General features: G+C 45.4%; 1 protein-coding gene across 3 annotated transcripts; it reads right to left on the minus strand.

The window, feature by feature from the left end:
* nedd9 (neural precursor cell expressed, developmentally down-regulated 9) lies at positions 1-27,212 on the minus strand. Of its 3 annotated transcripts, XM_061847508.1 has the most exons (9): positions 27,006-27,212; positions 17,198-17,289; positions 16,990-17,114; positions 14,166-14,579; positions 4,380-4,478; positions 3,044-3,199; positions 1,691-2,863; positions 1,017-1,106; positions 1-854 (listed from the first exon to the last, which is right to left on the minus strand). In XM_061847508.1, exons 4-9 carry the CDS (start codon positions 14,571-14,573, stop codon positions 303-305), a joined length of 2,478 nt encoding a protein of 825 aa, XP_061703492.1. In that variant the 5' UTR covers positions 14,574-14,579; positions 16,990-17,114; positions 17,198-17,289; positions 27,006-27,212; the 3' UTR covers positions 1-302. The 3 variants fall into 3 exon arrangements, with proteins under 3 accessions (XP_061703492.1, XP_061703583.1, XP_061703455.1); XM_061847599.1 differs by lacking the exon at positions 16,990-17,114; XM_061847471.1 differs by lacking the exons at positions 16,990-17,114; positions 17,198-17,289 and having other exon boundaries at positions 2-854.

Consider the following 27,212-nt stretch of genomic DNA (forward strand, 5'->3'; position numbering starts at 1 on the left):
CATTTTGATGTGCGGAAAGAACTTAAAAGACACAGCGTCATGGTTATAAACAAGTCTTTACTTTATCTGTGGAGAACCTCCACCTTTCATTCACACACACACGGATATTAGCATATTTTAACACATCCAGCAGTACGACACGTCAACGACACTACGGGTGAAACAAACATAAGGTGCTTTATAATATACGACTGGAATGTTGAATGAAAAAGATCCACGTAAAACAATCTACACAAAAATAGAGCAAATATTTACAAAACACACACTTTGTACAGCATCACAAAGAGATGGAGGAAACAGAATCACCATTTAGCCATTTGAAGCAGCTGTTCTTTGAACTGTTGCGCGTGATGTGAAAGATCAGTGACCCTGTCCACCATCTCCTGGATGGCGGGCGTGTTGGGGTAGTTGAGCGCCGCCGTCTTGGTGGCCGCCACCACCATTTTTAATAAGTCACACAGCACGTTACTGGAGTTCATCACCCGGTTGGCCACCTCGGGGGTGGTGGCCTGCCGGGACAGCGTGTCCCCGATGAACACCAACTTGTGCGCGCTGAGGATGACGAACTTGCTGTGCGCCACGAAGATGCGGGGCGGCTGCCCGGAGCTCACGCAGCTGAAGAAGGCGTCCACGGCGCTGAGCAGCGTGACGAAGTGCTGCTCGCACTGCTCCGAGTAGAAACCCAGCAGCTGGCGGTCCCGGGCGCACGTGCGAGCGGAGGCGGACGGCGACGGTGTTGTCTCTGCTTGGGTGGTGGCGGCGGTTCTGCCCGGGTGTTGGTGAGGCATCCACTGCGACATGTCATTCTCCACGGGCTTGATCACCTCCTCCTCCAGCTTCTTGAACTGGTTGATCTGTCAGTAATCGCACGACTGACATTAGTTGTCGGATACGGTGTGGTTGAACATTTTGGAGTTTAAATGTAAATGCAAATACAATACACATCGTTTTTCCAGCGATTCTTATCAGATGGTGGATGTGAACCTAAAATTTAGACTGAGATTGTTCAAACTCACCTGCTCCTGGCCCAACTGAGCTTGGTTCTGCTTGATGATGTTTTCTTTCTCCAGCAGCTCCTTCTGTTGACGCTCAAAGTCTTCTTTACCCTGTAAGAGGGGCACCAGTGTGTGAGAAAAGCCTTAAATATCAACCAGGCAACAAAGACAGTCAATTTTCATCACTACATTATTTATCACTATTTGTCCATTTACTACCAGAATTATACTAAAATACTACAACCCATTCAATCTTGCAGATTTGAGATGACAATGAATCTAAATTATGAAAACAGTCATGTTCATATTACAACTCTCGCATGCCCCCTAAAACCTGTCATTAAAACAGACTTTTGAAAGACATTTTTAAAGTATTTCAATGCAAAAAAAACCCAAACAAACTGCAATTCAAAAAGGTAGAGTAACTACTGTATGTATTGTCGTGTTTGTCTACATGTATGTGCCTTAAGAGGTGGGGTTTGGTGATGTGTCATCTGTGAATCTGCGTGTGAGCGTCTGGGCGAGAGCTGTTGCCGACAGCAGCTTCTGCGTGACTGTGTTCACTACGACTGTGCCTCTCCTTTCCCCTTTGCAATGCTATTACAACTAGCAAGTATACCGCAAAACCTCCAAAACGATGACTTGAAAAATGCGAACTCGCAGGGGAACACTGCAGCAACAATTGTGCAATGTACCTGCAGATGTACGTAGTCGTAGTCTTCCATCCAGCTTTTAACACACTTCTCACTGTTGTTCATGTTGTCCTTGTCTTGGCTGGTTGGCACTGGGAAAGGCTTGGTCTGCCCCCCGTAGGTGTCACTGTCCGAGGAAGGCGACGTGAGCGGGTGGCTCATGTTGTCGTCGGGCGTGCTCCCGCTGGAGAAGGACCCCTCCATGTGCGTCCTCCTGAACAGCAGCTCGGCGCTGTTGCCTATCGTGGAGGCCAGCTGCTTAGCGTCGTCCGGCACGGTTCTGGAGACCATGACGAAGCGGTCCAGCTCGTCGGTCTTGTTGTGATGCTTGCTGGCGGCAGAGGCGGCCAACGTGTTCAGCGCCCAGCTGCTGTTCTCCAAGACTTGGTAGATCTGAAGAAGGATCTGCTGCGAGTCCTCCAGGCGACCCAGCTGCCTTCTCAGCTTGCTGTGGAGGGTGGAGTCGGAAAGGGCCGTGGCGTTCGCCGCGGCCCCTTTTCCGAACACGACAAAGTCCCCCAGACCCGCCCGGACCCTGTCCAGCACTGTGCGGACGTCGTTGGCGTGGCGCTCCATGAAGGGAAAAGTCCTCCAGTGAGGGGAGGCCGCCATGGAATGCAAAGCCCCGACCGAGACCTCCACAGCTTGCAGCAGACGGTACAACCTCTGGACGGCGGTGTCCACGTCCAGAGCCAAGCGGCCCTCCGAACCGGTTCCCGTCGAGGAGGAGGAAGTGGACATGCTGCTCCGTGTGCTTCCCGTGCTGGAGAAGGACAAGCGGTTGACGCCATCGGTCACGTCCGCCGCGGCTCGGGAATCCTGGGCAGGGACGTCGTAGATGCCCTTGTCCCGGTCGGTGGGCAAGGTTCTTTGCTGCGAGAGCTGCATGCCCCTCGGAATGTCGTAGATGTCGCTTGGTGACGCCGCCCCTCCCGACAGGACAGCGGTCGGCGGTACATCGTAGATGCCCTCGTTACTGTTCTGTCGTTGGTGAAGGGCGGTGGGCTCCATGCTGGGGGGGATGTCATAAACTGACTGAGGGTTCTGTGTGGTTTTGGAGAGGGCGGGCGGCGGAACGTCATAGATGCCCTCCTGCATCTGTTTGAGAGGTTGCGGGAAATCGTAAGTGCCCTCCTGCTGGGAGGGGTTGGCTCTGCAGGGTGGTACCGAGTAGACCTGGAGGTGAAGGACAGGCATGTTATTTACAACACGTCCAGGTCATTATTAACAACACCCACTATATTTCATAAGAAACTGTTGGATGTCTGCCCGAAAACATTTTAATGTAAAAAACAATGACTTCCTAAACCAAATAAAATAAGCTCCTCTCTCTGTGGGAGTGTTCTGTCCTCTTACCGCTTGTGAAGAAGGAGGGACGTCATAAACGTCCTGTCCTTGCGTCCTGAGATCCGCTTGAGACGGGGGGACGTCGTAGATGTCTTGGTTCCGTGCAGCTCCGTGCTGTCCAGGGTATGGGGACCCTAACATCTGACCGGGTGGGACATCATACACCTGAAAAAGGAACATTAACAACACAGGAGATTCCATTTTAGCCTGAATCCTGCGAGTTGAAACATTCCTTGTACTTTTTTTGCGTTTCTTTTTTATTTATATCTGCATCGCAATGAGAAGGCGTTCTAAAATCTTGGTGACCTTCATGTATAAAGTTGTGTTTTATTGGACTCAAATGTAATTCTCTTTTTTTTTTTTTTTTTTCCCCCCATTAAGGTTCTTGATCCAGGATATTTCCTGGTCACCAACGACATGCAATCAACTCCTTCCAGCATGTAAGACAACTACAGAACTAAAGGTGGGGAATTGTTTTCTTTAATTGTCACTGTTTTTCATTTGACTATTTTATATTATAAGTGTTTTTCAAATAATTACTGTAATTAGGACTTTACACAAGCAGAAGCATAGTTTAGTAAAATACAGGACCCTGTGTGCATATATTGTTTATGTATATTGTATAACTACAAATACGACCAAAGAAAATATCTCTTTAGATCAGGAGCGTCAAACTCATTTTTCTTGCGGGCCAGATTGTTTTTCCGGTTTCCCTCAGAGGGCCGTTATGACTGTGGAACAAAAATATTTCACCATCTCATCATATTTACATCAGCAATTTATGAACTAGTTTTGGAATCAGAAATCAAGGGAAATGTGTTTTTCAACTATTCAAGTTTGGTAGCACAAAAATGCTTGTAATATCTCCACCTTATCATTTATGATATATGACATTTTGAAATTTTGGTCCAGATTTTTACAAGAATCATGGAAATCGACACTCTAGATCTGGCTTCGTGGGCCACATAAATTCATGTGGTGGGCCAGATTTGTCCCCCAGGCCTTGAGTTTGACACCTGTGCTTTAGACGTCTACGAAAGCTGAAATAGAGTTTATGATTTGCTTGGGGTGGGGAACACGTTTATATATTCCCAGACAATGTTGTATGGGGAAAACATTAACAGTCTTCAAAGTTTTCTTTGTAGATTGAAGAAAACATATTGATAGTATTATTGTTTTCTTTTAAATTAATTAATTAGAAGCAATCAGAGTGCACCAATGGACTTTTAAAAGTTTAATGTAGATGGCAATAATGTAATCACATTCAAATGCTTAAGGATCTTATGATTTTTAACGATTGGACTATGTTGCGGATATAAAAAAAGCAACCAAAAAAGATACCAACCCCCTGTGATCTACTGGGTGGGACATCATAGAGGTCCTGCTGGTTGTGCTGGCCTGGGCTGTAGGTGTACGTCTGTCCCACTCTGGTGGGGGTCACCACCTGTCCAATCACAGCAGGGGGGGGGGGGGGGGATAGAGAGAGAGAGCAATCAATGAGCCCTGCTGTCTAAAAATGGCACTTTGGTTTTACAGCAGTACTCAAGACAAATGCCCACCCCAGTTGTAAGCACATCTCCCGCCACCCACAATCAAATTTCTCTTTTGTCTGTTTCGGGTTGCTCTTTGTCGAGGCTGGTTCTCATTTCCTCGTCCTCGTATGACCCAGTAACGGCGAGTGGATATAGTTGAGGCAGATATGCCGAGACAGGCCCCACAGACTCCCTTTTTTTTAGGTCGATTGTCGAGGACATGGGTGTTGTATGCGAGGCTCCTCATCAGGAACTTTAGACTGAAGACTGATGTCATAAAAGGTACTGACAGCGTAATGGAAATTGGCTATGAGTCAGCCGTGCTAAGGACGTCAATTAGGTGTTGTGCTAACCTGGGGGTTTAGGACGCTGACCATGTGCCAGCTGTCAGCCCTCATTACTCTTTCTCTCTCTCTCTCTCTCTCTCTCTGTGTCACATCACATCAGCAGCTCTGTGCTGAACATAGTCGGCTGAAAAGGTAAAAACCACAAATTGCCTCGACCCAACATGAGTGGGTGATTACGAAACATTTTGAGGGGACAGCGTTATGAGCTCCTATTAGAATAGTAGCATCCCTCCATTTTCTGTACTGCTTATCCCGTTCGGGGTCGACTTTGGGCGAGGAGCACTCCGGAAGGGCCACCAGTCCACCGTAGCATTCATAGCTTCACAATTCACATTCTCATCTGTGGGCATTGTGGAGTCTTTAATTTTCGACTAAGAAAACGAGAAGAGAAACAAACTTCTGCTAGTACAACTCGAAAGCCAATCAAGCTTGAGCAGATGAAGTTGTTTCTTTATTCCAAATGTTTTGCCATGATTTGCGCTGCCACATTTTTTACTTTGTTGCTGCTATGGATAAATTCACGTGGCTATTTAACGCTGCAGACAGGATTTAAGCATAATGACATCATTACTGCTTGGAAATCAAATCACTATGCCGGCTTCTCTTGGACGAGTGGTGTTTTCGCCTCACTCCTTTTCTGTTTATAAATCCTATATATTCCCCTCCTTCCCGTCAGTGCTGATCAGTCCTTCCACACCTCCTAATCCCACTCTTTCCACTCTCCCTCCCCCCACAGTGCTGCCTCCTATCCCCTAAAAGCTCCAGACCTCCTCGCTGCATCAGACAGACAGAGGAATTCTGGGAATGTCCTTCACTGGGCCCAGAACTCCTTTTTTTTTTTTTTCCACCCCCACTTGCTACCGTCGCCTCAGTGGAACGAGCAAGGTTCATTACCACAGTTGGAAAATCGGAATTGTACGTATGGGAAAGGTCTCCAGGGGGCTATGAGGCTTTAGTCATGGTATCCACTCATCTTGAGTCATCGTAAAGCTGACTTACTAGCCAAATACCATCTTTGATAATGAAGAAAAGCTCAGCTGGCACAGAACGGGATTAATGTTTCGGGAAAAGCAAAAGCGGGTTGAGGAGGGACTGGTCTGCTGAAGAGATTTATGAAAAAAAGTCCAAAGGAGGAGGGGGTGGGGTGGGGGGGCAGCGAGGAGTGGAAAATAGGAGTATGTTGCTCAGTATGGAAAGGAATGCCATTCAACGTTGGAGTCCAAGGTGAAGTTCATATGGTTCTAATCAGTCTGATTTCAACAAGCTCGAGGTGATTTAAGGTGTTCATTGCTTGCATACCTGCCCACGCACGCAGCGGCCAGCAGCTCACAACTGAAATGTACACCGAGGCTGAAATAAACCAGCGGAGGAACAAACACTCGCACACACTGTCAGTCAGAGACTCCTACGCTCCTTCGACTTTGGTAGCCGATTCATGTAGCTAAGTTAGTTCGGCCGGAATGAACTGTATCTCTGCTCGTTCTACGAGCATCGCAAAACTGATACGCGAGATATGCTGACACAATATCGCAGACTAAAGTCTCAATTGGTAAAAAAGCTACATAGTAATTTATCGGCGTGCTAGTGATTAGCAGACCCTCCACACTTCTGAGATTCCGAGCCAGTTCAACCCGTCCTGTGAGATGTTTGCATATTCTCCCTTTGCTGGTGAGGCTTCCTCCCACATTCCAAAAAAGCATGCGAGATAAGGGGAATTGTGAACTTTAAATCGTCCATAGATGTGCATGTTATTGGCAGACCACCAAACCATGGAGAATAGTGCCCCTTACCCAAAGTCAACTGGGATAGGCTCCAGTTTAGTCAGGATTTGTATAGGATACCAAAGTAACTGATCTACACAAGCGGCCCATTTACAAGATACAATAGCGAGGACTCAAAGGCATTTTTATTGTTGTGAAAATCCAGGCTGTATCGGGGTTTACCGTTAAACTGAACTGCTTGGTGGAACTGAACCCAAAATAAAAGCCAATAGAGAGAGAAACTGTTAAAGGTCAGTTTGGCCCCGCGGGTTGAATCTGTGCGTTGCCGATAAGACGATACTGTATCTGGACTCAGCTGCCACATGCAGATGGCAGCAAGGTGCCCCCGTAAAACCTTCAGCGACCTTTTCCACAGGTACGTGTCAACGCCTCAGAAGAGCACTCTTTTACTTCGTCAGCTTTGCCATGTGCACACTGCTCATTTATTCCCTCATCTCCACCCTCTTGTTTACCCAGCACGCTGTTGCCCCGAGGCGGGCCGGCCACTGCGGTAATTGGTGCTCTGTAAATATTTACCTGCTTCGATGAAGTTGGTGCTTTTTGTGGCGCTGGTGGCACTCTTTTTTTTTTTTTTTTTTTCTTTCAGAGCGAGAAAGAGGGGAGGCGATGACCTCAGGAAAGGCCTCCCGAGCGAACGGACAAACAGTTGTTCCCACTAAGGTGATAGGCTCCGAGGATTCCTTCACGGGGAAGGCACCACAAACTGTGTGACTAAAGTGGAATCAGGTTTCGACTGCTGCCCGAGGAGCCAAACCAATACGCTGCTAATGCACCTATGCGCGGCGGCGAGTGAATCACGGCCCTCCCGCTGTTTGCTTTGCACATTGGCAGGCTCAGGTTTTGGCAGGTAGGACATTTTAAGACTTAATTCGGTGTTATTTGAGAGGCGGCGTCATAACGTCAACAACTGCCTCATGAGCTTTTTATAAACCTTTGGGTTTTACATACTGCAGTCACAGCACATTTTACAGTGTGTAATACAGTAGTGATAATATCAAGAACCGGTTGGTAGAATCATGTAGTTGACCTGAAATTACAATAAGATAATACAAGAAAGTTACAATAACTAGAGCGATGGTAAGAATGGTAGATTTAATGGCCTGCTCCAAGGTTAAATAGCTAATTTCCTTTTCATTACTATGCACGTGTTCCTGATCCTGTCATGATGGACGTTCCCACCAAATGTTGTGTCAAACTAGTGTCAAAGTATCACCCCTTAACTTTTCAGGGGGACACAGTGTCAATCTAATGGGGTTGCTTGGGAATCCCTGAAATCCACCATTTTATATGCACCTCCATTCTTCACTTGGGTATGGCGTAGGCAAGAAAGCCTTCCAACAAAAGGAATTATTTCCCAGTTTATGATTAGAGTTCATTTGAGCTAATATCAAAAAAATTTGTAGCCCGCATGCATATAATCTCTGCCACTAAATTAGGTACATCCACACCATATGATACATGAGCTAAAATAGCCTCTATGAAGAGTATAATCTTCTATGTTTATTGATCAGTATTAAAAACATGATCGTTTTATATCTGCACTGCATGAAGCTGAGAGCTGTTTCTAACATTTCGTCTCTGCGTTGAAGCTAAAATAAGGGAAACAAAGAACACTTTTTGAATTGGATCACGCCGTATTTTGCTGTTGTCTCTGTCGCTGTGGCCACACTCTCAAGATTCACTTTATAAATCAATATAATGAAAGATCTCTTGTGATAAAGAAGCATTGTGTGTGCGTGCGTGTGTGTGTGCGGGGCTCGATCGAACAGGAAGGCATCATTTAACACTCGTTCATTTGTGGACAGCTCTTCTTCCCCCATAATAGCTTACTGACATAAATCAACAACCCTAATGAGACAGCTCACCAAAAGATGGCGACAATGAGACTTCCGGCAATTCGGCGAATCCGTCATTCATGCGTCCTAATCTTGTTCCTCGGACTACTATCAGTGCTGATCTCTCATCCACCTCTTTGGATGTTGGCAAGTCTTAGAGACACACACAAGGGTATGCACACACAATGACAATCCGTTCTATGTGAGATAAAAGTGGAATTTTTATGCTGACTACTTTGATGAATGACTGCAATAAAACATGTCTAATGTTGATGGCGTTGCCTTCGCTACAACTCGGGGCTGACTATTAATGCTCAAAAGCAATTAATGCAAGTAATTAAGTATTTAATCCCTGAGCCGCGTCGCCATTAGATAGCCGAAAGACGACACCCAAACCGACAGGCGACTTAATGAGAAGCCACCGATTCAGGCTCAAATAAGGATCATCTTTCATCCGCTTGGATCAAAGCGACTTCTCAATTCCGCAGGAATGTTAAAAGTTGCCATGCGGTATTTTGTTTCTCCGTAAACGTCATTACATATTGTAATTCCTAGGGGGAATAGAGGATGTTGTGGAGCGACAGTAATGATCCTTGAGCGCAAAGCCAAATGGCGAACTGTAGTACAACCGTGTGAAGCTTTTTATTATTATTTTTTTTAAATGCTACCATAGTGAAAAGAGAGCCAAAACCATGTTGACTAAATTGGCAGGCAGACCCATCAGTAATCCCACAGATAAGACACCCAATAGGTCAAATCACCGTTTGCGTTGCCAAAATTTTCCAGCAAAGCGCTTCCTGTCATCTATCCTTACTTTGCTTTTATGACTCATTTATGGTGAGCACTGTTCTAAACCTTCAAGGGGCAAAGTCCTCTCGGAATGCAAACCACACAGCAGATTACTTTTTTTTGTTGTTGTTGTTGCTACAACTGATTTATGAGCCTCCTCCCCCTTGGTCACTTCTCACGGGCCGGCAATTCATCACTGCAACAACAATAGCGCGCGAGGCGAGTGTTCGAAGGAGTTGGCGTGCTCCAGGAAGACATAAGTCACCTACGTGGGGCTGAGATCGCGGTACGCACGACTAAGCAGAGAAAATATGATCAAGGCAAACAAACAAGCCATTTGTTACACCTAACAGGGTCACTAACGACCGCAGCTTTATCGAGGTGAATGACACACCCTCGTAGACCGTAAACAACTATCGCTTCCTCGAGATTTGTGTGAGACTCCTTTCGTCCCGTAGATCTTTATGGCAGTCTTGAAGACATTCAGCCTGTGGGTATGACACATTGACTGGAGGAAATGCCCATACAAGGAGCAGAGCTCCAAGGGGCAGGAAGTGAGGAATGAATAGCCCGTCTGGTAGGCGTAGATAAGACGCTTGGCCGAGGTCTTTGAACTGTGAACCCAACCCATCTTTGAACACTATGACCTCAGAGACTGAGTCAGAGGAGGGAACACAAGGGAATCAGAGGCACCGTGGAGTGAAACAGACACACCTTTCACAAATCAATGAGAGAAAGGAAATGAAGAAACAGAGAAATGAGCTCAGTAGGAGCACAATGGCTTCTCTTTGGGCCATCCCAGAGCTTCAAGCTTCACGTAGATCCCGTTGGGAGGCCTTGACACGAGGGTCAGTTGAGGACGAGGGCCGACATCAAACCAGAGGGAGACAGCGCCAAACCCCAGTGTGCATTTATACACCAAAGCTCCACACCACATGAAGAGAAAATAGCCGGTTGCCAATCTGGATCTGCACCGTGCAAACCAGATGACAAATTTTGGAGGAAATCATAAAGTAAGGCGGTTGGTTCAGAAAGCAAAAATTGGGACTTGCGCAACGCTGACTCAAGTTGAAGTGAACTTATTTTCGTCAAAGTCGAAAAAGGACATCTACTATTCAATTACAAAGGGTTTCAAATGATAATTTAGTTCATTTAATGTGGGTGAAGGGACAGTTGTAGATGGAGAACAACAATCTAGTCAAAACATGAAATTTCATCCTTTCGGTTTTTGTTTTGCATACAAATCAGAACAAGCCCCGTTCAAATGGACGCTGTCATGTCCATGCCAGGCCAGTAGGGTGGCGACGTCTCTCGGTCACTATGCTCATGCGCAACAACTGCTTTTATAGATTGCCAGCTCTTGCCTCATAGTAATAACAAACTTCTTGTTGTGAAAGGAGACTCACCCCTGAATAGAAGTCCAGAGAGGCGACTACGAATCTGATTCAGCTGTGCCGGCCGAGATCTTATCACTCAGTTTCCGTAGAGATCTAGCACTACCACAAACCACCATTTTTTTTTTTTGAGAAAGTTTTTCGGTTGATAATGATATGAGATTAAATCCGTTGTGAATACAATAAACCTACATTATATATAAAAACATGGGAAGCCATTGTGGATTTTGTTATGAGTCTCTTGTTGAAGACAAAAAAAGAATACATTATCATGAATTTTTATTGTTTTCCTTGATGTACTTTCAGACATCCCAATTCAGGCCAGACTCTGAAAGTTACTGGAGAAAAAAGAAAGAAAGTGAAATGAAGGTGACTTGGAGGTTAAAGCCTCCCTGATGTGAGGAATGTTGTCATTTCTCTTCTTCCATTACACTAAAGGGAACCATTGGACCATTCGTACGTTTGGAAAATAACTCTTACGGCATTTATCGATTTTGAATCATCAGCAGCAGGCCTAAAAAGGAACTGTTGAAGCATAAAAGCCAAAAACAACTTGTACTATTTGGCAACGGTAAGAGTTTTCCAAAAAAAAAAACACCGGACTGACGGTGCTCGTGTCCAATAGTGAGACGTCACTGCAAAACAAAAGAGCCTTGTCTGGATTCCCAACAATGCACAAATGCATCCCGAGGAGAAAATTCATTTGCATGTGACGCGCTGATCAAGACTGAACTCAAATTCCATGATGGCGAAATTGCACTCGCTTACCACCACACATCTAAGGAAAAAATACACATCCAAAGCTCAATATAATCTCTCCAATAACATGATCACGGCACAAAAAAAAAGAAAAAAAAACTGTCAGGAAAAGTGCATTTAATTGTCCATGCTCCCATCAAAGCTTCTGAAACTGTTCTGTTAAAGCTAACAGTGGAAAATAGCTTGATGATTTTCGCTCTCTCCTGGCGGCCCGTGGCTGCTCTTCTTCATCTTTATCGCATGTGCAGAGAGTCGTGCAGTACTTAGTGTTTCCCCACCATCATGGTCACCTGGGCTCGTTCAAATGATAATCAAAAGTTAATTCGTTCACAGAAAGAAAACACCCTTAGGATGCCAAAATCTCATTCAACGTGTGATTCATATCTGTGAGAAGTCATGGAGCTCGATAATTAGGGGAATGCTTTGGGATGTTTTAATCAATTCAATGTTTGAAAAGTAATTTTCAGACAAAATATGATAAAGAAACTCTAGCTTACAGTCAAGCAATCAGAGGGCACCACCTTCATCCAATGACACAACAACAGCGCTTTTGAAGGTGGAGTAGCAGTTGGCGTGCATATGCATAAAAAAAACCCAAAACTGTCAACTACTGTATTGGGCTGTATGCTTATGACAGCGTTTTCTGTCGCTTCTGCACGTATGTGTGAAAGTGGATCGTTTTGTCGTCTGCGTGTGAAAAAGATGTTCCCACACGATCATGCAAAGTAAATAGTTAAACTACATTGTATAACTTTTACAGTTTGTTTTTGACAAGTTGGTTTTAATTTTAGTTAGCATTTTCCATTGCGCTGGTATATTTCCACACTGGTGTGTCTGTGCTCTATATTTGCACTATATTTTCCAGCATCTGAAGATAAATTACATGCTGTGAAAAAATATAAAATGAACCAATAAAACAACTATAGCTATGATTAACTATATGGCTATGCTGTTAGTGACCAAGCTAAGTGCTACGTGTTTGCTAGTGAGCCATAACCTAACAATTAAATGCAGAGGAGGGGGGGGGGGGGGGAAATCTCTATTTTTAATGCAGCTGGGCTCCACCAAAAAATGGCTTTGTGCAGTTTTGCTTTTCCCTCCACTGAACTGATTCCCTAGGCCTCTGCGGCTTAGACTGGCTCTGCTACAGACAATGCGCCCAGGCCTGGCTAAAGCCAAACGGGAGCCCTTGCACAAAAACACTACCCTGCTCTGTGGTAAACAGCAGGCCCGGCACACCCAGTCCACATTTGTCATCGCGGAACCACAATCTCTCTGACATGTCGGCCTTCTTCTTGTTCAATGATGGGAGCCGAGGGCAATTGTGCAAATGTCATGTCCTATTGCGTCTCTATAACCACCCTTGCGTATGTTGGCCACACCCACCATTTGGTGTTTTAAATCTGCACTGATCCCAAAGAAAAGTCTGTTGGGATCAATACATGCAGATTTCTCTCAGTTTCTCAGAATCTTTGCTTGTCATCACTGTTGCTCCTCCAAAGTTCTTTTTCCAGTGCTATGTTGTTAATTTTCAAGCCATCTTTCTGTGACGCGAGGGTATGTTTTGGAACAATAAACTTATGTTTCCAGGCGGTGGTGATAGCTGTAAACCGGGGGTGCTCAATGCGTCGAGTCGATCGCGAGGCAGTCTTGGTCGATCGCGGGATGGCGTGCCGAAAAAAAAAGACATCAGCCAATGTTCCCTTTAAACTGCGTGTGTGCGCAATTGTGCAGCGCTGATGCAGTCTCTTCGCAGATATTCTGCGCTCAAAAAAAAAAAATCCAATGCAAATTGAAAGTATAACATACAGCTATTCAGTTTGTGGCATTTTGCAATGTGATTCAATGAGTGAGGGATGACTGGTTGTTACATCCAATTGCACAATTCACATACGTACTGTAAAAAAATGAAAAGAAGAAGCCACTGGTTTCTTTTAGGCAGCTAACGGAACTTTCTCTAACAACGACCGCTGCTCCGCCACACTCTCTTTTCCTAGTTTACCTTATACCCGCCCCACCCAACGTGTTTTAAAATGACAGCGTCCAGAGTCTGGGCAACGTAGAGCAAAGACGATCTAGCCATGCTGCTTATGTTTAGTTTTGATATTAATGGAGAAAGTTAAAAAAGAAATGCTGCTGTTTAAAGATGCAATGACTGTCGGAGTATGTGACTAATCGAAGAAAAAGTGGTTAAACTGGAGGAGATTTTCTCTTTTCCGAGTGGGAAAGGTCTGGTCTGAAGCCATAACAGAAAGTTCAGGATGAGATGGTGTGGAATTTTCAAATTCCACCTTGGCACAGCCTGATCCAGGATGAAAGCACAGACAATACAGTGCACAAAAAGATAATTCTGCATTTTAAATATAGGAGGCAACATAACATTAACCTTAAAACGGTTTGGGAGCATCATCATTCCCTGGTAATGAGTTAACAAAAGGGAGCTGAAACGTGATAGGGTACCAGTGGAATTTTTAGTGGGGAGGTTCTAGTGTGAACATTTGCAAAGTACTGTATACGAAAACATGTACACTGTACAATGTATAACGGAAATAGTTTGCTAGATTGTACAATATCTGGGGCATTGCAAGTGAAATGATACACCTTGCTGCTTTGGTTTCTGGCCAATGACCCAATACCCAGCCGCTGGATACATCCATCTTATTTGGGTTATGAGCCTCTTTCGCAGTATCTTACCTTGCTCGGTGTGTTATCGGCAGCTAGGGTACTCCTCGATGGCACTTGGTAGACATCTTGACCCGAGGGCACCTGGTAGATGCACTGCTGGCTCTGCTGCTGTGGAGTCTGCAGGGATGGTGGCACCTGGTACAGGCCCTGGGCCCCCGAGCCAGCCTTATGCTGGAAGGCCGAGCTCTGGTGGGGCAGCTGGGCGGCGGCGGCGACTGGCGACTGGGCCTCGAACTTGGGACCGATGAGCAGCTTGAGACGGTTGCCGGGGGCGATGCCTTGACGGCCGTGCAGAGAGCAGAGCCACCAGCCCTCCAGGCCGCCTGTGTTCTGTTCAATGACGGTCAGGATTTCCCCTTTCCGAAAGGCCAGCTCCTCTGGGGACTCGGGCATGTTGTCGTACAACGCTTTGGCCATGAGGTTCTATGGAGAGACAAAAAAACCTCATTACACTGTGCAAAAATATGCTCCATATATGCACTTTTTGATCTGAAGACAAAGCCCATTTTGAAAGCTCCTATATCTAGATATCAGCGGTAGCATTTGAACTTGAACCCCACTTCAAATTACCATACAGATGGCATTAGCCTGCAGCTCCGCGCCAGATGTCTTTCAAACAAATCTGAACTTGACGGGATTTTCTCAGCTGGTTCCCCGCTCGCGGGCACAGCTACGTGTTCCGGCCAGCGGGGGTTAGGATATAATGAGTCTAACAGGCAGATTTTGTCGATAGCAGATGCCCTGGAGTGTGCCGCTGCAGTGTTTTGGGCAGGCATTCGCTGCTAATTGCTACATTAAATGCACCATTATCCTTTTTGGGACTTTTTACGCCTGGAAAGAATCAACTTAGCATGAATGGGGCTTTACACTTGCACATGAACAAATATTGAGAGCAGTTCAACACACAAACAGGCCTCAACCATGACAACATACTCCATATGGGTACAAGAATTGGAGACCTTTTGCACTTTTTCCATCAGCTTTCAGTGTTCTGGGAAGACTTTTAACAAGATTGAACAGTGTGTGTCCATTTGTCGATTAAAGAGCATTTGTGAGAGAGGGCCTGGCTCATTATGTCTGTTCCAGTTTATCTCAAAAGTGTTTGACGGGGTCAAACTCCTAGCTGGACCCTTTGGGACCTTCCTCCTGAACACAAAAGTGTCCCCAAAAAACCATTCCCGCAAATAGAATGATCCAAAATGTCGATGAAAAATTAATTCAGGGGGAAGTAAGCGGCCCTGCCAATCCACTTATTAACTAAATAATTGATAAAGAGGTTTGTCCCAAGGCTTTTCGTCTTTAAAGTGTGTCAAATCCTCTTCATTCTATGAACACGCGATTAAATGTCTGCCTTTTTTTTACGATGACTACATGAAGATTGTCCCCTCTTGGAATATTTTCAGTCCACCTGGATATACATACACTTTTGTGAAATGCATACAATATTAGCCAACCATATACTGCACTATAGCTATGATTACAAAATATATTGTGCTGAAATGGGTCCTTTCATGTATCATGAAAGAGAATCTACATGTTGATTGACAAACAATGCATGCATTTAGTTGCAACACTGATTTACTTTGCTGTTATTTGTCATTAAGCCTCCTATATTGTATCAGATTAAGCATTTCCTCGCTTGTTATCGTGCCTTTATTGTACAGTAACTGTGTGTGAGAACCAGGAAGTTGGCTTTGAGGTTCCCTCTGGTTTGATTCTATGTTGCACCCTCCTCGGCCTTCCTCTCGGCCAGAATCACACAAATTCCCACGTGAAAGTCTCGCGTCTTGTTACCGCCGCCGTTATCTCTCACTGTGCTTCTGACCGCTTTGGCCTTTGTCTAAGTGCACTGTCAGCGCCATTAGTCAGCAACACCCGACACACCCACAAGTTCCACCCCTAGCTACCCACTAGGTGCACCCGCAGCGCGTTCGATCGCGACCTCGGAGGTCAGCCGTCATCCAATTGGAGGGGATGCGAGTGTTTGCCCGTTTCGATAATTTGATCTAGCCTGGCAGAGTCATCCATGAAGAAAGCAACAGCTCCTTTGTGCGATGACTACTACAGCTACTGTATTTGTTTAAATCTGCTTTCTGCGTATTTTCCAGGCTGCTGTGGCAAGCTAGCAGGTTGCAGCAAGGAGAAATCTCATTACGGGCACAAGCAGCGTGCACCATGCACCATTGTCCACTCCTTTGTCTCTGTTAATTACAGTGAGAGAATTCTTGTATTAAGCTAGCACGTCAGCCACAGTGTTGCACTCAAACTCACAACACATCCTCACTGAGACATCACATACAAGATTCCATATTCTTTATCCTTTCAGGGTCACGGGGAAGTTGGAGCCGATCCCTTGCGAGTTTGGGCTTTGAGAGAAGGAGTAGACCTCGGCAATGCATTTATGCAAACCTAATCATATCACAAGGCCCAGAGCACATTAATGCATACATCAACTTGCCTGCTTTGTTTACTTCAGCCACAGGGCCCTTTTTAATGGTTTAATGGAACTTAATTTAATCCTCATACTTATCAGGATTGTTTTTTTTCCCCCCTGTCTCAGTACTTCTCTTTGAGGCCTGAAAGATCCACAACATAATGTGCAATGCCTGACATGATTTGTCATCTTCATTAACCAATCAAAAACATAAAAACAAAACATTTACTTAGAAATAATCCTATATAATAATATATATAGTAAAATAGTTTAAGAAACACCAGAGCTCCAACTACAGTTAGTGCAATACCCTTTTAAACTCCTAATACTTGAATCTTAAATGCGCAGAAGAAATTGTACAGATTTCATCCATCCATTTTCTTCGCCGCTTATCCTCACAAGGGTCGCAGGGAGTGCTGGAGCCTATCCCTGCTGTCGAGGGGCAGGAGGGCGGGGTACACCCTGCACTGGTTGCCAGCCAATCGCAGGGCACATCAGACAAACGGCCTCACTCGCAATCACACCTACGGGCAATTTAGAGTGTCCAATTAATGTTGCATGTTTTTGGGATGTGGGAGGAAACCGGGTTTGCTCGGAGGAAACCCACCTAGGCACGGGGAGAACATGCAAACTCCACACAGGAAGCCAGGACCTTAGGACTGTGAGGCCAACGCTTTACCAGCTGAGCCACCGTGCCGCCTGTACACATTCCATACGTAAAACTACATAACAGTAATGTTATCATTGACACAAGCACTAACACAATATCTCGACTATTACTGAAAGTCATACCACTCATGGTACACGGGCTCCCTCAATCACCAAATTAAATATTCATACCGTGCATACATTTGTTTGAACTTTTTCTTAATCCACTGCAGTACATTTATTGAGTACATCTTAGTTGTTTTTAACTTTTATGTACAAAACATGGACTCGATATTTTAGAACTGTTTTTGACCGTATTTAGCTATACCCGTTATTCAATATGGATGTGCAATTGCTGTGATAAAGCCACTTAATCTCTCGCTTCCATTGGCACTTTGTGGGAAAAATGTTTGACGTTGCACCTTCACACAGGAAGTTGCCCATTGGTTAGATTAGATTGGAAGCCTCATAAAAGCAATAAATGAAAATCTGTATGGGAAAGGCAATATAAAACAGCCATAATGATTTGCATAAAGAGGTTATTTGTGAAAACAACCGTCACACACGTCTCTCTAATGTGACGCAAAGCGGGAACACACCGCTCACGTCGCCGTGATTTGTTTGCCTGACTTGTGTGGGCGCCGCTGTAATATGAGCAAATAAAAGCGACTATTATCAACCGGGCGTCACGTCTCCGACATAAACAAAGATTAGTCACAACACGGTGACGCTCCTGTGCCACTGATCATGCTTTCGACACACGTGTTTGCCATTTGGATGTAGGCTGGCGGGCGGGCGGAGAGGGAAGGAAGGGAAAGGAAGGGCCCCTTATGCGACTCCCACCTAGGAGTGTGAGCTTCCAGGAAGTTATCATTTAGAGGTCAGTGACGGGGCAAGTCGTCTTACTGCTCCCTCAAGAACGCTGTGATATGTTCCTGATCCCGACGACCTAAAAAAACCCCCAGCTTGGCAGAGCAAGAGGGACTATGATATACTTCTTCAGAATTAAGATAGGCGACACTTGGCAAATTGCAGGAAGCTGTGTAGATAAGGCTCAGTGCGTCAGCAAATAAAAAATAACCAATATCTAAATGAGAGAAAAAAAAAAAAAACTACAAAACGATATAAAACCTTGAAAGAGAGCGCTAATGTAATCTACCTTTGTCCCCTTTGCTACTGCTGTGTCATTCTATATTTTGGAAATACTGAGCTAGCTATCAAAAACAAACACATGCTAATTCTACCCTGTTGTCACGCTACAGTTTAGGATGATTCACACTACTAAACAGTCCCCACATTGCTGCAGCGATCTTTTTTAACCGGCTGCCATAACTCCTGTCTTGCTTAACCCTAGAGGACCCATGCGGGTCACATACTTAATGGGGAAAATCCAGTGCTCTGCATGAACAGTGTATCCAGTAGGTCATGTAATATGTACCCTATTTTGACAATGTGATGCTAATTCCTCTCTCCTTTAAGAAGATTTTGAGAAGATTTTTATCGACAATTACGAATTTTCAGGGGCGCTGCCATTTTCGCGAGTCACATGACCTACGTCCGTGGATGTGACATGTACCGTGCCGCAACAAAGGCTCGATTCCATGGGACACCATTTATGCCCAGTTCTAATTTCTCGGATTTATCCTCATCTGATGAAGAAATAGCAGTATCGGTTGATCGGGAGACGGAGGAATACTTCCATACAGATTTGAAGCTGTGGCTATAAATGTTGAAGATTCGGATGGTTCTTCGGGCGGAATGACGCGGAGTCTGACTTCTTGGAGGCCTCCGTGCAGGACATAAGTGCAAAGGCCCCCGGAGCTCCGGGCCGGAAGCCGCCAATGGTTCTTCGGACGGGAATGACGCGGAGTCTGACGAGTGAGCTTCGGTGGCGGCGGAGGTCTTTAGGCTAGCTTCGGTGTCCGGGGCTCACGGCTTCTGTCGCCTGGAAGCTTGGCTCGCAACCCGCCGCCGGAGCTCGCTCGTCAGAAGCCGCGTCATTGAGCTCGCTCGTCAGAAGCCGCGTCATTACCGTCCGAAAAACTATCCGTGGCTGCCGGCCTGGAGCTCCCGGGGGGCTTTGCTTACGCACTAATGTCGCGCGTAGGCCTCCAGTAGTCTGACTCCGCGTCATTCCGCCTGAAGAACCATCCGAATATTCACCATTAATTACAAATACAGCTTCAAATCTGTATGGGAGTATTGCTCCGTCTTCCCGATCAAGCGATAATTCTATGTCTTCATCAGATGAGGATAAATAGAAAAATCACCGCTGGGCATAAATGGTGTCCCATGTAAATCCAGCCTTTGTTACGTCACATCCGCGCACGTAGGTCATGTAACTCGTGAAAATGGCAGTGCCTCTGAAAATTCGTAATTGTCGATAAAAATCTTCTCAAAACACTATTAAATCAGAGAGGATTTAACATCACAGTCAAAATAGGGTACATATTACATGACCTATTGGATAGACTATTCATGCAAAGGACTGGATTTTCCCTTTTAAAAAAGAGGATTTGGATGTCTTGGGTTCTCTGGGGTTAAGATAGTATCCCTACCATGTTGATGCCCCGTGCCGCCAATCTTACACTGTCGAAAGCCACACTGTGGCTTCTTTTTAGGCTTGAACACCTGTCATCTAAAATCTCTGTGCACATGCCTGTTTGAGTACATCGATTATGGGAAGTTGCAATTTTACATTTGACCCCAATAGTTTCACCCGACTCAGTCTTTCAAGACGGCTTCTGAATCTTGTGTCTCTCGAATCAATCTGTGTGCCAAGATAAAGTAAAAAAAATATGTCCCCCCCCCACCCCCCTTTGCCAGGCCTCTGTCTGCCCTTGTCAACATCTGGCATAAAGACCTCGCGTGTTTTCATCAGCAGAAGGCATGCAATAGCGCAGAGCGGAACTGTCTAGCGCTCCACCTGGATCACTGTATAATGTACAACCTAAAGATCCAGCTGTCTGTCGCCCTCCCCCGCCCCCCTGAACGACTTTCTACGCACACAGACAGTGATGACTAAGGCAGGCTTTTTCCATCAGTGTCTGGCCTCTACGCAGACTGTGTAATCCTCCTCTCCCTTTGCCTGTACTGACCTTTCCAAAAATAAAATCGACCTTATGTAACTTTGTTGGCCGATGAAAGAGCCCCACCTTTGCTGGCAGTGAGTGGAGGTCTCTGTGCTTTTTGGGCCCTTTAGGGTGAGTAATGAAGAGAATTTTGGGATGAACAAGCTCATAAATGCTCAAAATCCCCTTCTACTCTTGCACAACTCGTGTCCTCACTCCAAGAAAGAGGACAAACAAACAGCAACCCCCCCGGAACAACAAAAAAAGTGCTCCACTCCAGCTGTGAGAATACACCACTGTAACTTAGTGGAATGGGAAAAGCAGCTCACTCATGTGGCCTCATTTCACATGGTTATATATAGAAAATAATTATGGTAATGACGATAATGAGGACCTGATGACTTTTGCCAGTCGCTCCTCAGAGTGAGCAAGGCCTGCTGCGGGTGAGAGCCAGTTCAAATAAATGGGCCGTGTGAAGGGTTCTGGGTAGGAAAAGACTCATGGGAAGTGGTTCAGTGCCCGGAGTACACGGTAATTTCTCTTATTTGGACATTTTTCAGGAAGGTTTACCCCTGATTACAGACTCTTTGTAACCTCTGCCAGTGGCTGTGTCGGAGCGTAATTACACAGCAAGCTCCTTTGCCTGCGTATGAAATAGCGGTATGGAAAACACAAACGTCAATGTCCAACGCAGTCTTTGCACGGCCAATTAAACATTATCTAACCTCCCCGCCTCACGTAGACAGTGACCCTTTATGTCCCACGTAGTAATTCAGATTAGTTAAGAGTGCTATGCTGCGCTTTGGAACTGTCTAAAATAAACCAATAGCTCATTCTAGCCTTGTGATCACTGCCAGTCAGCGAGTGTGAACGCCCCGAGATGACATACATTTCAGACAAACACAACTGACAAAGTACATTGGCTCATCTATTTTATTTGTTTTTTTAGGTGAGTCTCCTCCAAACAATCCTAAATTATTTTATGCTGTGTGTTGAATTAGTCATTTGCTACATGAATTTTACTTTTCGTGCAATCGAGTGCCAGACTTTGCCTCATGTTCTTCAGTCTTTCTTTCAAAATCATGAGGCTCTTAACATGGTAAAGGAATACACTTTTAGCTTGAGAAGGCACATTTCCTTTGGGCCGATTCTTGGGAGTCTAATGACAAGCCATCGGTGGTAGTGTGTATTTAGCAAACCCAATGGCTGGATGTGTGGTGATCCATTTCAACTACGTGCTGACTCGGGTAAAGAAATCCCAGGTGATTTGCAATTCAAGGAGAAGCTTTTTTTTTTTGGGGGGGGGAAACCGGTGGCCTACAAAGATGTGTAAACCCCTTTACAACTGTGAGGATGCATTTGAGCAGTCGGACTGGACTGATGTCATTTGCTTACACACTTCCAGTTGTACTGTAAAGCTAAATTATAATGAATACAACGCGGGCAGGACATGAGTGAAATGCTGGAGGTTTTATTAGCTCACAGGAAGTGATTGCAAAACATCCAAGTTAGACTGCAAACTCCTTCAACTCCTCTTAACCCTTTCCATTCATTACAGAAATTTTATTTCTTTACTGTGACAGAAACCACTGGGTAGCTTGACATGATCCTGCATTTGTCTCCATCATCACTCCCTACCCTGCAGCGCTTCCCGTCCCCGCCAGAACTTAAAGCGAACCAGGCGACTTACGACCTGCTGGCCTTATCGTTTCCCATCTTTTGCGGCCCGATGCAAACCATGCTCAAAAGTGGATCTATTTCCATAAATTTGAAGTACTGCCGCGTAAGCATATTGAGTAGTGTCGCCTCATGTATTATGCAAAGACGTTCTTGGTCTTTGAATACTCTGAAGCAGCAGGGAGTAAAATTGTCCCTCAAACTGAAGAGCTGTGGACGTAACTCTGGACCTCTGCCACATGTAACTCTGCCCCAGAAAAGGAATTTGTACAAACAAATGCTCCAAAAGTAAAAACTTCACAACCAGTATTCAGTACTGGCATCAGACAAACCTGCGCATTATTTCCAAGCTTGACGCCGAGGCCTAAACGCTGCATGGGTGCATCTCGGTGGGCCCTGGAGACACAAAGTAATCCCCCCAGAGGGGCACAAAGCACCATCTGAAATCATCTTCATGGTATCACTGCGGGCCCAAGTCGGATGGCTTTACATATAGGAATTGCCAATGAGATGTTAATCCGTGGCACCGTCTTTGCGATTTCACGGTAAAAAAAAATGCCCCTAAACCCCCCCCAAAAAATACAGTCTTTTGTCTTTTGCAAGAAGAGAAGATGGTTCCTTTTGAGGACTTTTTTTTTTAAATTATGATTAAATGGCAAAGACTACTTGTACATTTCAAAGTAAATATTACAAAATGTCAAAATAGACCAAAAGATTTTGATAGTTCCAAATTGGCTTGTTCCTCGTACTGTTTTTAATGATAGGAAACAGCACATTTTGATTTATGTTACATTTGGTCGTGACATCGCAGGGGACACGCAGACCCACTAAGGCCTTTTTTTTTGTTCAAAATAACCGCATCCGGACATAATAAAGTAATAAAAATGATGGTATCGACATAATCAGCGTGACATTTGGCGTTTTGAAGAACAAACTGATCATGTAGCTTTGGTCTGAAAGGCTACATTTCCAACAGTGAAGTTTAATTTAACACAATGCGAAATAAAAATTGTCAGTGGGAGCCATTTTTATCATTTAAAAAATGTTTGACAAAGTTTATTAAGATTCATAATAAAAATTAAATTGAGTCATTGATGCTATTCGTACTAGGAAATTATTTTAAAATGTTATTTTAAAGTGAAATACCTCGAACAGATTGTCACTTGAAGTTCAAAAACTAAAAAAAGCACTCGGTGGAGTCTTAGGATACCACGTAATGGATTTCACAGTACAAGTGCTGCGGTATGTACTAACTTTTGCACTGAAATTAATAACTTTTCTCAGCTGTCAAGCTTCCTTCTTCCCACCGTGGGGGTCAACTTCCTCCGGGGTCAAACCTGACCGACTGACAAGGGGCTCATAATCTTGCGAGGTGACCCAAAAAAAATAGTTGGCATTCTTCAGAGCAGGGGGGGGGGTACTTGATGATTATTTACACCCTTCAGGTCAAATGTGGAAATTATTGTAAGACATATTGCGGATGTTACGCATTCTGACAAGATCATCTGCCATTGTATTGTTAAAGTTGACTGATGGTGCGGAGGGGGATGGTGAGTTAGCGACCATGCATTCTCGTTGGGGGAGCAGCTCTCCGTGTGTTCACTTGAAACCATACAAATAGAAGCTGAAAACGGGCATTTCATTGAAGTTTACTGGAATCGCGACCAGTAGACAGAGTTGTGTGCACGTTTTTTTTGGGTGGGGGGGGGGGGGGTGTAGACTGATTCTTCAATGGGAGGAAAAGAAGTGTTTCTTGCAGAAGGGTTCTTGCAACACAATGCGGCTGTCTGCACAAGTATGGCCACCCCCTGCCAGAATCCTCAACAATGTAACAGGCCACCTTGAAACAATCACGGGCATCTTCTGGACGGCATTCCCAAGCCCAATGTCCTGGAATGTTCTCATTCTCCCAGGGAGCTCGTCAACCTCTCCCTTCCCATCCCCTCCCCCCCGTCACCAAACACATCTAACTTTGCCCTTTCGTCACCCGCCCCCCTCACCCCACAACTTCCTCTCCTTTTCATTTGCTGCCGCCCCTTTCAGAATCAGGGATTCTTCTCCCCACTCATAACAATGTCTGCTTTGCCCTCCTCCAGCTCCCTTTAGCCTGGGAGCGGTGCCTGGAAGCTGAACCCATAAAGAAAAAAAAATGAAAGAGTGAGGAAACACACATTTTGGCCACCTAATCACTGTGGTTTGTGAAGCTATTTTGGCAACTGTGACATCAGCTCTAAAAGCCTGTGGAAGCGGCAGTGGAATTTTTTTTTTTTTTTTTTTCCACCAGCACAGTCTGAACTCCTGAAAGTACTACAGGTGTCAGGGTCTGTTGAAATCCACGGACCACGCTGACGCTGGGAGGGATCAGAGTGCGTGCGTACAGCCCCGCTGAAGGGATTATGCGCATTAAAGACAAGCCTTCCCCTCACACCTGAGCACCTGTTTGGAAAGCCTCTCTGACAAACAGCAAGCGACCGAGCGACATGTTGAATTCCGACTGAAACGCTATCCCCTGCGCTTTATAAAGTAGTAAATCTTTCAATGGGACTGAGTGCAAACACAAACACGGAGATCTGAGAGAGTGACCTCTGCAGCTATTTCGCAGCTTTAAAGAAGGGGGCTGACCTGAAAGAAATCTGATAAACACCACAGGGAAGCTGGGGCACAATGTGCCATCCAAGCAGTGGCAGATTCCTTCTCTCTCCATGCCACCCTGCGTTCCCTCTTGTCAAATAACTTTTGATGTGTATACAGTGAAGCCTTGGTATCCGTGGGCCTGCCGTGAGGAGAGAAAAATCGGAAAGGATCTAAATGAAACTCCTCAGCTCACTTCAACACTTTCCCGATATCAAGATCCCACCAGATGGCGCCGAAGCAATAATGCTCTGAGCTCCTATTTCGACGTGCGGATCAGATTCGTGCGGCTCGGACGAGTTGGAGGGCTAGCGGCGGTCTTTGCGAGTGAATCAGTTTGCCCCAAGACACAATTAATTGATAATTACACATAACGGGTCAGTCAAAGAGGATCTGTGGTGTGCCAGCATTCGATGTTTCCAGGTTACGAACGCTGGAATAAGTTTTGGGACTGTCCTGAGAATGACATCGATCCAGCATAATAAGACGTGCAGTTAGCGCCACACTGGTTTCATGTGATTATTTTACATTTATGGGCTCAAAGTAGTTTTCATCCCTCCTTTGGAGAACTAAATCTTAGTATCCGAAGTAAACGTCATGCACTTGTCAGCTTCCCTTCACTATTCAGGCAGGTGCGCCTTGATACAAGCAAAGGGCTGGTCGCAAATAGTTGCCGGCTTCAAATAAATGCTTTGGGCTGTTTGCGGTTGAGGAACGAAGCACCCTTGGACACTATTTGGGGAAATATCTTAACTATCTAAAGCAAAGAGCAGCGGCCGCTCCGCTATCTTGAAAGCCAGGAGAGAAAGTCAAACAAAGACGTGTAGACACGATTCTGTGTCGGTGAGGTCGCACACCGTGTCAGTTTCCTTCCTACGCAGAGATACGACTGTAGAAAACGCTCCTCTGCGAGCTGATTCATAAATATCCAAACTCCCCCCTTGCAAAGATCACAGGCCGAAACCGTGAGCCCGCTATGTAAAGTGTATATTTAAACAGAGCAGTGAGTGAGTCAGTCCGCATGCACGCCCACTGGTCTCGGCCAACCCCTCCGAGCCCCTTGCAAAAGACAGAGCCGGCCTGACGCCGAGCAACAAGGCGATCTTGACAAACAGCAACTCCAGAAAACAACCCGCAAAAAGCGCAGCCCCCCCGCCCCCTGTCCTTGAAAGCCTCTGAATCATCCCGGCATTTGGGACGGATTCCTACGAGAGTGCGGTCAGCCCGTGAGCTCATCTAATGACGACCGGTGCTGCGTGTGACCGCGCTGAAACGACAGCCTTTGGTGAACTGAACACACTGTACACTTTTACAGCTGATAATCTCGAGTCGCGTCTTGTGTCACAACATATTTCACAGAAAATTACACGGCTCGTGGGAGGAACGCCGCTGAAGCGACTTCACAGGAATATTTGAGGCTTCACAACAAATCCAAGAGATGTGTCCCGTTTTCCGAGGGTCCCTGAAGAATCTCCACGTAAAGGCCTCACGTTTATGATAACGTTGACTTTAAAATGTAATCTGTGAATATTTTATAGGAGTATAAAACGGTTTAGTATAGGAATTGAGCATTGCCAATGATTGGAGAAGGAGTGTTTCTGAACTTTGAGCTTTGGCCAATGTGCGACGTTCTAAAATATTGATGAAATCTCAAGTAGAACAGGACAGAAACACTTGGAGTACATTACAATCAAACGCAATTCGGTTTTTCTTATAAAGCACCAAGTCACAACTGCCGTCTCAGAATGGTTGAAGATCGGATATGTTGGAAGCTTAAATTGTAAGATTATTTTCTGTGATTGGAATTCTGGTGCAGTCTATTCAGTGAACTAAATTAAATGCCACATTTAATAAACCGAGAGAGACTGCAGCTACCCAACCCAGGAAGGTATTAAGTAAACCACGTTAAAAGGCTTATTTATGTTAACGGTTCCATTTGGCTGTCCAGTATATGCGCAATTTCAAGCAGGTATAGGTGAGCATGATCTCATATATCTTAAGTAGGAAAACAGTTATTGAATGCAAATGTGTACGTGGGGTGGACAGGGTGCAAGGAACCCAGTCACATTTTCGCTCTACTGACGCCTCTGCTGTTGCAATAACTGTTGAAATAGGGGCTAGGAGGGTAGGGGGGTATTGACGGCTAGGGGTGGGGTTGGGTTGGGGTGGGGGGGGGGGTGCGTGCATAAAGCAGACGTACCAAGCACACGTCAAACATGCAAAAGTGACAGTATGTTGTTCATCTTATAGCCGGCTTCGGCGACCATTCGATCGCTTTCTCTGCAAAGTTCAAGCCCGGGTGTAAAAGTTATTCATCGCCTGCAGCTACACGTCTGCCTCTGCCGCCAGTTTATGACACCCGAAGGAAAACATTTTACACACACTTACTTTATATTTCATCTTGGTGCTCCTCAGTCAGATTCCAGAGTAGATGAGAAATATCCGCTTTTATCGCATCAATGAGAAGGAAGAGGAACTTCTTCGTGGTTAAGCGGCCATCCGGAGCCGCGAAGACGCAGAAAGTGGCCGACTGTGGCGCCTCTCGACTCGGACTCGGACTGTGGCTTTCCCCTCGACGTTCGCGAGCGTTCACCA

Source organism: Syngnathoides biaculeatus, chromosome 1, assembly GCF_019802595.1.
Source record: "Syngnathoides biaculeatus isolate LvHL_M chromosome 1, ASM1980259v1, whole genome shotgun sequence".
NCBI lineage: Eukaryota > Metazoa > Chordata > Actinopteri > Syngnathiformes > Syngnathidae > Syngnathoides > Syngnathoides biaculeatus.